The sequence below is a fragment of the Bactrocera oleae genome, chromosome 5 (assembly GCF_042242935.1).
Source record: "Bactrocera oleae isolate idBacOlea1 chromosome 5, idBacOlea1, whole genome shotgun sequence".
NCBI classification, from domain to species: Eukaryota; Metazoa; Arthropoda; class Insecta; order Diptera; family Tephritidae; genus Bactrocera; species Bactrocera oleae.
Window position 1 is genome coordinate 42,284,608 of NC_091539.1, and position 14,294 is coordinate 42,298,901.

General features: G+C 31.7%; 1 protein-coding gene across 2 annotated transcripts in view; it reads right to left on the reverse strand.

Moving 5' to 3' along the window:
- LOC106627894 (tRNA dimethylallyltransferase) overlaps positions 1 to 10,710 on the reverse strand; it is a 112,667-nt gene extending 101,957 nt beyond the window's left edge. Inside the window, exons 1-2 of one of the 2 annotated variants that reach the window (XM_070109694.1) lie at positions 10,428 to 10,707; positions 4,794 to 4,931 (exon numbers count right to left, since the gene is read on the reverse strand). In XM_070109694.1, the coding sequence (XP_069965795.1) occupies positions 4,794 to 4,931; positions 10,428 to 10,547 (258 nt within the window). In that variant the 5' untranslated portion in view covers positions 10,548 to 10,707. Of the gene's footprint in view, positions 1 to 4,793; positions 4,932 to 10,427 lie in introns of both variants that reach the window. The other variant, XM_070109695.1, reaches the window with a different exon arrangement.
- Between the last annotated feature and the right edge of the window lie 3,584 nt (positions 10,711 to 14,294).

The window sequence follows — 14,294 nt, forward strand, 5'->3', positions numbered from 1 at the left end:
ACATTAAACTTATTAGGAGCGGGACCACGCTCACTTTTTAAAAAAAATTTAACTGCAGATGCCTCTCCCTAATGTGATCTTTTGTACCAAATAACAGTCTTGTATCTTATTGCGGAGCTTAGTTATGGCAATTCATTTGTTTTTGATTAATGGCGTTTTGTGGGCGTGGCAGTGGTCCATTACGCCCATCTGCAATACCAACCGTCTCAATTTTAAACTTGCACGGACGGACGGACAGACGGACGGACAGACAGTACCCCGGATTTCAACTCGTCTCCTCATCCTGATCATTTACTTGTATATATGTATATATAACCCTATATCTGACTCGATTAGTTTTAGGTGATACAAACAACCGTTAGGTGAACAAAACTATTATACTCTGTAGCAACAAGTTGCGAGAGTATAAAAATTCATGTAAAATCGGAAATAATTTTTCCAAAGCCAATATAGGCTAAAATATAGAAATATACTCATACATACATATGTGTAATATCGTATACAAAGCAGCTCCGCAACGCCCACATTAAAAATGCAGTCGCCAGCAACATCGCCTATTCTGGCGTCCATCTAGTCAGCGTCTCTTTTAATTGCCGCAAAGAATTCTTAATGTATGCATGTTTTTTTTGCTTTTTTGGCTTTCTTAAAAAACTGCTTTGATTTGATCCTAATATCAACAGCTTTAGCTCATAACTGTTGTTGTATTTTTTATAAATATTTAAGAATAAAATATTGCTTACTAAATATCTGCTGACAAAGTCAGCGCCATAATATCCTAAATATTAGGTTGATGAGGTACATAAGGGGTGGTCCACATATTGCATATATTTTTTAATTTAATTTTGACAGTTTTTTCCCGCTAAAATCTTTCACTGAATGTACTTTTTCATAGAAAAAATGAAATATCAGAAAATAGTTAAAAATGATTTCTAAAACCAAAGTTCCAGATATACATAGCTCAGGCATTATTTGTGTGGAAAAGATCTACGAGTATATTAAAAAGCATCTGGGGAACCTCAAAAACCGACAGTTTTTTTTTGATGGTTTGATTCGATTACTATAAAGTTTGTTCTGTTCTGTATATATTATATATCCATGCTATGACCTACAAGTCATGCAATCTGATCAAAAATCGAATTTTGGCAAATTAAAAAAGACCAACATTTTGGGTAAAATCCAACTTTTTTTAAACTCCGCCATTTTTAAATTTTCTATTTTCTTTCAATTATAGCTTTTATCTAAAGAAGGGCCGGAATCACTGAAGCAGTGGGGGACCCTTTTTTAGTGCTGTCGGTGATTGCGTATAAATCGAAAAATATTAAATTTTTTTCTTTAAAAATGTTGCTGTATATAAATATACTCTAAAAATTAATTGATGGAGTAATATTTCTTTTATTCCCATCACCATTTTTAGGCTGTCATACTAGATTTGCCTCTTACACGCCATTTCAGTAGACAGTAGGCGTTATAGAGCCATAAGCTACGATTTTTCGTTTGAGGAAGAGAAGCTTTTGTTTCAGTTGGATGGCGCGCAAAATACACTAATCGTCATCTCGATCATAATTATTGGTCATTTGGAAACTATACCTACGAGATCATTAGATTTTTCATGGAAAGACAATGCAAAAAATCCTTTGAAAAGTCAGGCCCTTAAAGTTAATAATAACGAAGCCATTCGTAAGATTGGACCACCTTATACGTACATGTATGTAAATAAGTATGATTGTCATCTCCGGCAACTTGATGTGAGGACACCCAAAGCATACATATACTTGTATAATATTGTGACAATCCGGCAGATCTTCTGGTGGCAATTTTTTTTTTTGTTTATTTATATTCACACATGACAACATTTGTCACACGATGGGAATAGCATGACTGCTGCTGTCTGTCGCTACGTCGTACAACTTCACCGTTTCATCGTTGTCTTGATGTGCGTGGATTAGTGTGTGACATTAATAATTTTCAACTGTGGCAACCCATTATTTTTAGATTTTCCAACAGCAAAAGTTGTTCTTGTTACGTGTAGATTAATGCTTGAAGATTTAAATACACTGCTTACTTGTTGGGAAAACTGGGACAACGAATTCCGCAGAGATTACGAAAAAATTGCTAGCCAGACCAGAATGACAGGGTTTGAAAAAAACACGTTCTTGATATGTAGCATTCTAATAGCATTTTAAAATAATTTTTATGATTTTTAAATATCCATATTCCGTACTTGTAGTGATCTTTAAGTGCTTTAATTTTGCGATTCCATTAAAATAAATATTTCAATGTTTTCAATTGAAAAGTTGTAACGGTAATCAAATATTTCGGAATTTATAGGCGAATGTACAAACCCACATACTTATGATTTTTTTTAATAAATAAATGTTTTTAGGAAATTTCATACAAAATTCAAGGATTTATTTTTCTTTAGATTATAATTAAATTATGTATGTCTATTAAAAATGGCGAAATATGGAAATAACTTTAAAAAAAAATTGTATATTAATAAAAAGATTTAATTTTCGAAAAGAATATACATATCCCTTCCGAAGAAAATCGCAAAAAAAAGAGAAAATGTTTAACATACTTCAGCTGCATCGAAGCTATAACCCTTCACAGGTACATTTCTTTTAGCATAAAAGGGTATAAACAAATCTTTATTTCGATTATAATCGGTCAGTTTGAGTGGCAGCAATATGCTAAATAGGTTGCCTTGGATAATGCCCCTGGCAAATTTCGCGAAGAAAATTTGTTAAATAAACAAGAACAAAAAAAACGTCAACTTCGGTTGCACCGAAGCTATAATACCCTTCACATAAAAAAAAGATTTCTTACAGGAACTTGACTTCGATCGATCAGTTTGTATGGAAGCTATATGCTACAGTTGTCCGATCTGAATAATTTATTCGGAGATTACACCTTTGCCGTAGACAATATTCTACAATATGTCAAATTTTGTGAAGATATCTATTCAAATGAAAAAGTTTTCCATACAAGACTTGATTCCGATCGTTCAGTTTGTATGGCAACTATGTACACATATGCTACAGTGGTCCGATATCGGCGGTTCCGACAAATGAACAGCTAGGAGAAAAAGGTCATGTGCAAAATTACATATAGATCTTTCAAAAACTGAGGGACTAGTTCACATATATACAGACAGACAAACGGACGTTCGTTCTAGATTTACATGAGTACCTGCCGGCGACGGCCTTACCTCACGGTGTTCCAAAACACAACGTATCAATACAATGCGTTGATAAGCGCCCCAAACAATACGAGCTATTTGCAAGTATTTATTTGAATACCAGTGGCAGTGTGTCTGGGTCCACACAACCATCTTGGTAAGATTCGAGGCCGACCTAAAACCTCTTCCGTTTTCGGGTATGGAACCCAGTTGCTTTTTGCAACTTCTTTTTAGAACTGAAAAAACAGTTAGGCTGAATTTTCAGTTCTTCCTGCATTTAGGTTTCAACCACAGCCACCACGAATCTCCACAAAGGGACCATAACCCAATGAGTAGATTGGACCGAAGTCTAAGGGCTTTCTACTCCCCGTGGTACAAGAAAGTCTCCGGTAAGACTGTGTAGCCGAAACTACTGCCAGTTGAGCAACCCATTACTCAATGACTGGTAACATTTGTCGCTTGAACTTCAAATGTCTTTTTATTTGCTTTTCCATTTAAAGTCTATAATATCAGTTCAAGCTGAGTATTATAGCACTATTTCTGACATACTATGCTGATATTACTGACAAGGTATATAATAACAGTCATAGTGCATATTGGCTTTTAGTCGCCTCTTACGACAGGCATGCCTTACCGCGGGTAAATTCTTACTCTACCCGCAGGGGGAAGACAAACGGACTGACGGACATGGCTAAATCACACTCATCATTTACGAGTATATTTTATATGGTTTCCAACTTCGTGACAATCTTAATATGCCCTTCGCCTATTTCGTAGCTTTCGTGCTCGCCTCTTGAATTCCCCAAAGCCATGTACCTTCAGATTCAAAAGAAAATGAGTAAAATTATGTTAAAATTTTATATTTAATCGAACTACCATATACTCTCAGATCCAAATAATTTTGTATCATCGAAGTCTTAGCGTCTCATCTTATTGAATACGTCAAAAGATTAACCTAAAAACTTTTTTAGTGTTGCTTAGAATATGTATCGACGATATTACATCAGACATCAATATATTTATATCGAAAAGAATATTCTACCAACAAACACTGACAGAATTCAAAATCAGCAAGTTTGCTATCGATTTAGCTATCGATAAAGCTTTAGTCGCTTTCACCTATTTCAATCGGATTAATTCAATTTAGTTCTGGATACGAAAGCAGAAACAAAATGATTAAAATTTGGCATCGACATAGTAAAATATGTCATTCAACCAAATGACAGTAATCACAACTTTCGAACTTATTCATATATATACTCTAAAATTTCATTAAAACAATAGCAAAATATTGAAGAAATATAATATTTTCTGTGATATATGTACATATGTATCCTTAACAATCGATGCCACATATATTTTACCAAGTCCTTACTCCTACAATATTTTTGCTCACTGTCGACATTTCAAAAATTATAAAATAATTAAAATTTACAATATTTACTCTTATGATACTAATATAAAAATATATACACAATTTATCTACGTTCAAGTTCGTCGAATATAATTATTTAGGAATTTTAATTGCAATATCATGTTTATAACTTCTCGTACTTACTCTTTGATACATAGGAGAATACTCAATATAGATATTAGTTTAGTATGAAAAGGATACAATTGGTAAAGCGGCATTACGAAAACTGACCACAGTAAACGGTTCATTTGGTGTCGCTACATCCAATAGATGATGCTTAGCTCGAGACTGTTCCTCTTTGGTAGCCTTTGCGGTAGCAATGTCCAGATTGGCATAAACCTATAAATTAAGAAAGATATGCGTAAATAAAGGTTGCTTTGCTGAAAATCTGTTATTTTACATAATAATTTGCTGAATTTTTTTCTTGCATAAATTTATTAGAAGGGTACAAGAAATTCAAAATGCTGTACATAAAACAGAGAGTAATATAATTTAAACTATTATATAACATTTTGAAAGATATTCCAATGCATTTTGTGAATACTGGTTGCATGTTCGTTTCGACCGTCTATAAATGCCGTCAGGTAGTAGGGGGTATATTCATTAATACTATGACATTAGAGGACTAGTTGATTTTTTAAAGCGCTGCACTCTAATAATTTCATGTAGTTTTCTCTTTTCTCTTGGCTTCCATTTAAATTTTTGAATTCTTTTTAGTATTTTATTTCTAGTGTTTGATTTTTTGTTAAGCTTTTAGTGATGTCTTCGAACTAAGATGTTTTAATAAAATATACTTGTAGGATTAGCAATGCATATATTGGATATACCTACCACATAATAGGAAAGTTGGTGGCAACTCTTCTCAAAAAAATCTTTAACAGGAATATCTTTATTTTAAACTTTTATCTTATCAATTTTACTGAAATGCAAATTTTACAACATGGCAACTCTGTTAAAAATGATTTCAGTTATAAGTAAATTTGTTTGAAGGTGTAGTAAATTTAAAAAATAGTGAAAGAACACTAATCTATATGTATACACAGCAAACATTTTTTCGTTTCAAAACTTGTTTGGGCGAACATTTTCAAGGATTGTTTGGATTTGTAGTCTATCATAAAAGACGTTAATGAATTAAAAGCATATCGAATTTGATACGCAAGCATTATTGAAATAATTTGGACATATTACGCTCAAATACATTATACATACGAACTTTATATAGGTATGTATACATATGCATTTAAGACTAATAAAGACATGTTTGAAGTTGTTAAATGCAATCAATTCGACTAGTTTGATCGATTCCATTGCGGAACTTGATCTGGTATGCATAAAAGTAAAATTTAATTGCGAAATTCTCAAATAAGATCATCTTCAACTAGTACATACTTATAAAAACAAACCTAAATGCAGCAAGCGTGTTTCTTTAATTTATTTTAGGTTTAACTGGATCTTCAGACAATATCTCCATAAAAAACACTTCCGTGTTTGCTGTTTGAGTGCTTTTGTTTGTTGAGTTTATTTCTTTATTGGATTGTGTGACAATTAGAATAAACATTTCAAGTCAAAGATAAAACCTCGCAAATTCCCAAATAACTTCTGGTTTGAATCGAGTTTTTTTTTATTCCAATGCAAGCGAAAATTTTTAATAAAAAGAATTTATACGATAAACCAGTTATTCACACACATAAATGAGAAGAAAATAAGAACAAAAGGCACATTTTAATTAAAATGTACCTACATACATACAAATATATATGTATAAGCTCCTACTTATATAAATAATTTATAATATATGTAAATTAAATAAGAGATTTAAGAGGTTACATAGATTTCACGGCTTCAAAAGCAAAAAAAAAAAAAATTTTTTTTGTCTTATTTAATTCTATAACATCTCTAGATTGTTGACCCAAAGTCTTAAGTTGATTCCAGTAATAGTTTCGGAGGTACAGCTTTGAAAAGTTTCGCGCTCGAGGTCAGGTATATAGTCACTTAAAACTTTAAACGCGTAAAGGTCTAGAAAATTTTACCAAAATTTGCGGTTTTTGTAACGTTTGTCAAAATTACAATTTTAACTTTAATTTTTTCTTTTTACTATTGATGCTCCTGTCAGAAGTTTTGCTGTGAACGCGGAATCACCTTTTTTTAGAGGGACGTCGTAATGACCGAGTTTTGAATATTTTCCTTTCAAAATTTGAGAAAATCTTTATCAAATATGTATCTTCGATTAATAAATAGTTTGAATGAAATATTTAATTTTTTGTATGAAATAAAAAATTATTGAAAAAATGGCGTTTTTTGCTCGACGAAACCAATGTAACCCCTGAAAGCTCTATTAAATACTGGTGTAGCATTTATTAATTCGGAAAGTGTAATAAATAAAGTACAATGCTTATTACTAATATGGATAAAAGTCAAATGATCATTCGAATGATCCTTCGATCAGAAAACTGGAACACAAATCTTCTATTCACAGATCTGACAAGGAGCGCTGATACTTTTCCAGTCCGGTAGCAAGGATTCAGTTTTGTGTTAGTTTTTTTGTTGTGGTCAAAAGATACTGTTGCGTCAGCGCGAGACTACTACTGAGAAACTTATCGAAGCATTTTTCCAATTAGGCTCAATTCCAGAGCTCTGACAGAACAATTAGGACATTAACCTTAATCATATAGTCTTAAAAAAGGTAAAAATAATTTTTCATAAGATTTTTAATTCTGAATTCTGCTGCATGAAATTTCTATTATTTATATTTAATTTTCCTTTTCAAGGGAAGTTATCACGAAAAATGTTTATTTCATTCGAAGATATCCGTATCTGCAGAAGTAGATGTAAAGTGTCAGTACGAAGATAATATTTTTTGAATTAAAAGCGATAATATCTTATTATAAACTTTTAAGAAATATGTAAAAAAATTAAACGAGCTGTCTAGGTTTTCGAAGAAATAATAATGTCTTATAATTTGACTTAAAAATCATGTCATTGGTCATATCATGGGTATACGTACATATGTATGTGTATATACATATGTGGTGACAATTAGAAGCACTGTCCAGCTGGCATATTCTGCACACATTACTGAAAAATTATATTAGACATGCGTACAAATTTACATACGATTGTTCTAAACATGAGCCTTGGACATTTTCGATTTATTTATCGAATTTTTTTTTTAAACCTTATTCGACGCATTTTTCGGATATATGAATTTCGTTAATAATAATTATTCTGCAACTCGTATTTCAAGTTGTTTTTACAAAGAACTGTAATCATTCGTAGATCTATAACAATTATCGAACAAAATTTCTTCGCTATTTCGAAATTACAGTCATTACCTACAAAATATTTGCACTTGAAGAACAAGTTTACCTTTCTTATTTTCGTGTATGGTTTGCATGGACTAGCCCCAACCAAAGATGATCAAATCAGCAGTGAGCGACATATGTATGTATGTATAATCTTCGATGAATTAATCGTTGCTGCATTTTGACTACTTTCGAATACTTGTTGATTTAGATTGGTAAATATGTATATGAAGTTGTACTAGCAAGATGTACAGCATATATCACATACATGCCTCTAAAATATTGATGGGACATAAAAACCGAAAAGAACCTGATGCCACCTGTTACTAGCGCTCCACAAAACTCCTTCGAGTTTAATTAAGTAAAAATGTTCATAATTATAGTGGCGAAATTAGCATAAATTCTGGCAAGTTTAAGCCGGTTTTACTACTCTAAATTTTTGATTGTCTATACATATTTGCTAAACTTCAATTTCGCTTTTTTGCGTTTCTTTTTAAAACGCTTTTATCTGGTCGTCAAACTTACTAATAGAAATGCATACCTATATGCGTACAATTAAAATATAAAAAATTAAAGCGAGAGATTTTTTTAATAAATTTCTCGTGTTTCGAAGCCATTTTAATTGGCTTGTCCACTTTGATCATTGCATGCGTATATGGTATATATAGACATAAATACATCTATTTATGTACATACGAGTATGTATGTATTGTATGTATATTATCATTGGCGAGATTATTTTTGCAACTGTTAAATCCTTTTCACTTAGATGGCTAGTAGCTTTTTGTCGCTTATCGGCCTAGCAATGAATACATATTCGAAATGTCTTTAGAGGCCGAGTGGCCGAGAAATCAATGTCGGTTTTAATGTTGCGCATAAATTAAATTTTTTATATAAAATTGTATGCGAATTTGCAAATTTTTCGAAAGGGACTAGTAGAATCGGTTGTGAGATGCTGCAGCATTTATAATTAAAATTCTTGCTACGTATGTTAAAAAAGTAACCTCCCTATGTGAAAGTCACTAGATATTCCCATCTCTTTGTTAAAAAGCAATTTGTTTGACCAAATATCAATTTATTCTTGGGCACTTCGCACTAAGATTGAACTATTTAAAAATCATTAGTTAATATCCGAGAGGGATTCCGAATTTTTTTCGAATTCCCGTTTTGTTTTTCCACTAATTTGCTGAGCTAAAAATTTTAGATCCGTAACGAAAACAAACCACCTACATATATCCCTACATATAATACGATTCTGCCGTCTTTTTTGTTTCTGATACCACAAGTGCCTAGAATCACCGTTACCCAAAGAGTTCCTCTTTAAGAACCCGCCATTTCATATAAATATTGCAATATAATCTTTTATACCATATACTCAAATACAAATTTTATACCATATACTAAAATAAAGCCTTAAAAAATTTAAATTCGATTCCTTCCTTCAAAATTACATAATGCTCTATACTAGCCTATATGCTTAATAGATATGTAGTTTATATATATGGTAGTATATTTTAATTTAAAATCGAATATAAATGGTATACCGGTAAACAAATTGATAAAACTTTAAGAAAAATGTAGAAGGAAAATAAACACAGTACAATTAAGTGATTAATATTGTAAATGTGATCAAATATTATGTTAGTTTCATATTACATAGAGCATAAGAATATAGTACCCAGGCAAAGAAATCATGCTGGCTAACAAATCAATACCGACATGTATAGGTAGCGGGAACTTTTTCAACACTAAAAGTTATATTTTTGGTTTGGGACGAAACGTTTTCGTAAACTTGCTAGAAGGTTTTCTCATTTTCGAATCCTTGAACTAAAAAACATACGAAAATGTGTAAATCCCCACTATATTTTAATCGTTAATCGAACTGACCATACCCTGTTGTTGTTGTTGTAGCGTCAGAATTCTGCCGAGTTGACAGTCCTAGGCCGGATAAAATCCGGGTCCATTCCGGTTACGTAGACCCGACTGTGAACGGAACTGACCATACCCTGTTTAATTCTGCTTGTTGTGATATCCTATGAAACTAGGTTATATCAAGAAGAGACAGTTCTAAGTATCAATTCAACATGAACATACGTTACAAACTTTCTTGGCTATTTTCACGTTTTGGATATTGGATCATACATTTAAATTTTATATCCTAAAACTAAATATATTCAAATTAATTCGGAAGTGCTAGAATTTTCAATAACTTGTATTTTAGGTGCTTATTACGGATACAGTAGTTACAATTCTACAAAAAACGTATTAAATGAATAACTTAAATTTATTCAGTATGTTCTTAAAACTCGAAGAATGTATAATACATATAATAACAAAGAAAATTCTTAAAAAAAATTGTTTAAATATTGTAAGTTTCATTCATAAAATTTGACCTACTATGATCGTTAAACGTAAATCATATGAATCTTAATTTACAGTTCCCAACCATTGTTATCCTCTACCTTATAGAAGAGTAAATAATATAATATTAAATATAACAGCCCTGTCGCACAAGCACTGGCGTTTAACATACCTGCATTGAGTCAGCGCTGATTATTTCGCCGCCGAATCGCTCTGCCAATTCCAGCGACAACTTTGTTTTCCCAGTACCGGTTGAGCCCAATATCACAATTAGTGGCAGTTTGCGTAACATAATTCACTGTATTTTTCTACTTTGGATATTAAATAACGTTTTCACTAAAATTTCACCAAAAATTAATACCGAGAAAACGATGAAACCTGTGCCAGCAACATAAAAATACGTGAAAGCAAACACATGAACAACAAAGCTAACCAAACAATCAGCTGTTCGCTTTGTATCACAGCGCTTATTAGGGTGACCAGCTTATTGTTTAGCATGTGTTTAGTTGCGAAATGAAATTGTACAAAGTGACCAGACGATAAAATGGAGATTTTTTTTTTATAGAAAGACATATTAAATAATTGTACCCTGAATAGAGTATGTTAAGTTTGCACGATGTTCGTAAAACCCGAAAGGAAACGGAAAATTTTGTTTTATTTTTTTAGACTTTTCTCATGTGAAGTTCACGATAAGAAAAACACAAATATGTAAAAAATATTATTGCAAATGGAATATAATATTTTCATTATGAGAGTTTGTACCAATATCCAAAACAAGTATTACTGAAGTATATCGAAGGAGTAGTATCTATATATACTTGTAAATGTTCAGAATGAGGAGAGGAAATATGTTGTCATTTGACCTAACGAATACTCCAGTACTAACCAAATGTATTCATTCAAATATTTTATGGAGATAAGCATCTTAGCACTTTATTTTATGCCCTCCTGTTATTCCGATATTGTATATACAGTCTTGGAAAAACTAATAGAAACACTTTCTAATCAGTTATTAGTATTGAGCGGGAAAAATTTTAAGGACGAAAGCAGTCTTTCTGAAAGGTTTGAAAAAATCTGAATTTTCACGTTAAATAATGGTACGGATTAAGCATTGCTCCGTAGTCGAGAAAAAAACCATAAAAATATGAGTATGAATATGGTAAACTATTTCATGGAAGAACTAGAAATGTTCAGAGCGTTACAAATAACGTACGGTTTATATCCTACCAAGATATTTAAGAGGGAATAAAAAACCACAGCTACTAGAAAGCTATTTACACATATATATTGTGAAAAAAGTTTTGGGGACTGAGGTTCTATACCAGTATTGGATAATATTGTAATATCGTTCGTTGTTAGAGAAAATGTGTTTGGTAAAAAGTTTGCTGTGGACAGCACTATAGCAGGAGCTTAAGCTTTAACACGGCATTTGTGTGAAAAAGGCGAGTTTGTTTACTGGACCTGACCGATATGAATGTTTTTAGCACGATCCTTGCAAAAGAATTGTCATTTCTCTCAAATATTGATAAATAAATTTAGTTATCGAGTTCCCACTGTGTTTTAAAATACAAAAATGTTAATTACTATGGAATTTTACATTGAATACATTTAATTAGATGCCATGGACCATGAAATAGACAAAAGATCCTTAACATACAATATTTTTAAATGCAAACAAACTTATACATAGAGTTATTTCTCTTCATTGATAGATTGTAGCCCCTGTTGCTCACTTTCCACACAATGATTGAAATTAACCCTTGTCATGTTGGCTTGTTAGTTTCTTGTTACTTATGAATGGCCTCTTTATCAGATTGTTACATTGTTAATTATGTGAATAAAGTAAGTTGTAAGAAAGGAACCAAAAACTACGACTCATGTTTAAGTTCAACAAAAGACAATTTCAAGTAAGGCGAAAAAACTATGAAATCAACTCTCAACCACCATTTTGGTGCCAATTATATGGGTTTTCCAAGAATTTGTTCGTAAAAACCAAACATTAAACTTTTGTTGTGTGCTTATCAACTATTTAAAAGGTGGACTACGTAAAAATTACTTTTCGGTAAGACTATGCAAATATATATATCAAATCTATCTCTTTCTAATAAGTATGCTGCAAACTTAGGGACCAAAATAGATAGAGATATATTAACACAATTTTATAGGTTTGGTACCATGAAATCGGATCGCATTTTTTGTTGGAATTCGTATACTAAATATAGAAATTGATGTGCATCGCGTTGGCTGTCTTTAATCTGTAAATATCAACAGAAACAGATATCTTATTAGACTAAGGTGACTATACATATATTTCTAAGAGGTATCTCTTTATAACTGTTCTGGGCCAAGTATTTATATGGTGCTTGATATATTGATGTTCTTCACTTGTATTGGATGAACTCGATCCATATACCGTTAAGACTGATTTCTAACAATCCATTTGATTCATATACCGTTAAGACTGATTTCTAACACTCCATTTGATTTTAAAATAAATATTCGGATATTCGTGACGATATCTTGCTGAAAATCGGTTAGCATCCTAGCCATAGCATAAACTTATCTGATGCCAAAAGTAGAGTTGTTGTTATGACGTATAAACACATTTCGCAACATTTTTTAAGGAAAACCGCCAAAATGAGAGCTCATATCTGGTTATATGATCAGTTTCTATAACGTACAGTATATCCGACTCACTAACGATCGGCTAATAGTTCCTTTCTTGTTTGTTTTTCTCTTTTTGTGAAAAACGCGATCAACCCTACTGTCTAAATATGTATATATAAGCTCCTTCCAAAGTTCAAATTTCATATAAAACAGTTAAATTTTGATTTCGAAAACAAACTTGCTCATAACAAAGTTCATTAACCGATACAAAAATTTGCGGATTTTATAACAAAACATTGAAATATAATATTATAAGCCTATATACACACTTATGTATATTTATATGCTGTATATGGCCCTATAAAAGACGTTTAGTGTGCCTACAAATTATATCAGAAAATTTTTACCGGTTAAGCATTAAAAGTCAACAAACGTTTTGAAGGACAACTTACGAAATTTAATTTGATACAAAAATTTCATAAATACATAAACATAAATTCATATTTTATTTGATAAGAGGGTAGCGCTTGTGGATGACATAATGCCGAAATTTAAAACAAACCGATAAAAACGGTCTTTATACATACAGACATATGTTAGTTATATCTTAAACAAATTTATGTGCGTTATACAAGTATGTACAGATCTACATATATAAGTAAGTATGTACAATATGTCTGTAAATTAAGCGATTTAGCATGATTTCTGTTATCATCAAGATTTCATCATTTCATATTTTGTGTGTATTTGTTAAATTTATAGCTTTAGGGTGGGCATCTAAAATAATCTCTTCTTAGGTTGATAGGGGCCTTGTGTTAATTAACATTTTCCATCCGTTTTAACAAAAATAAAAGCCTTATGTTAAATTTCACGTAACCCGAACGGGACTCCAATTATTTAAGTAACTGATCTATACTAACAACAGCCTGCAGTATTTGTAGTGATTTGACGCTAGTCAATTACTTAGAATAGTTTTATTCTTAGTCAGACCCACATTTGTTATGGCCAAAGTTTTGAAAAAAAACTGCATCAGCGCTTAGAATACAACATAAGCACTCCTACGGGAAATAAACAGTGCAGTCTAAAAATATCTTTTTCCTTTGCGCGATCAATTCGCGGAAAGTTTTTTTTTCAAATTAACATATTTAATTGCGATCACTAACGCTAATTAAAAATTTCTCTATATTATTAATGTGTCACGATATACACAATGTGCCCGTATGAGAAACGTTTTGAAGCAGGCATTTTCACGAAGCATTCTAATGGTCTTAAATGGATTTTTAAAAAACTGAAAAGTATTCAAATACGAGTTGTAGATTTATGTAAAGGTGGTGTGACCATTATTGGAAACGTAGATGACAAGCAAGGAAGAGACAAGAATCACGTGACATCTAAAAGTGAGAACAAAGCTATTGTCTAAGAGAAGCTAAAC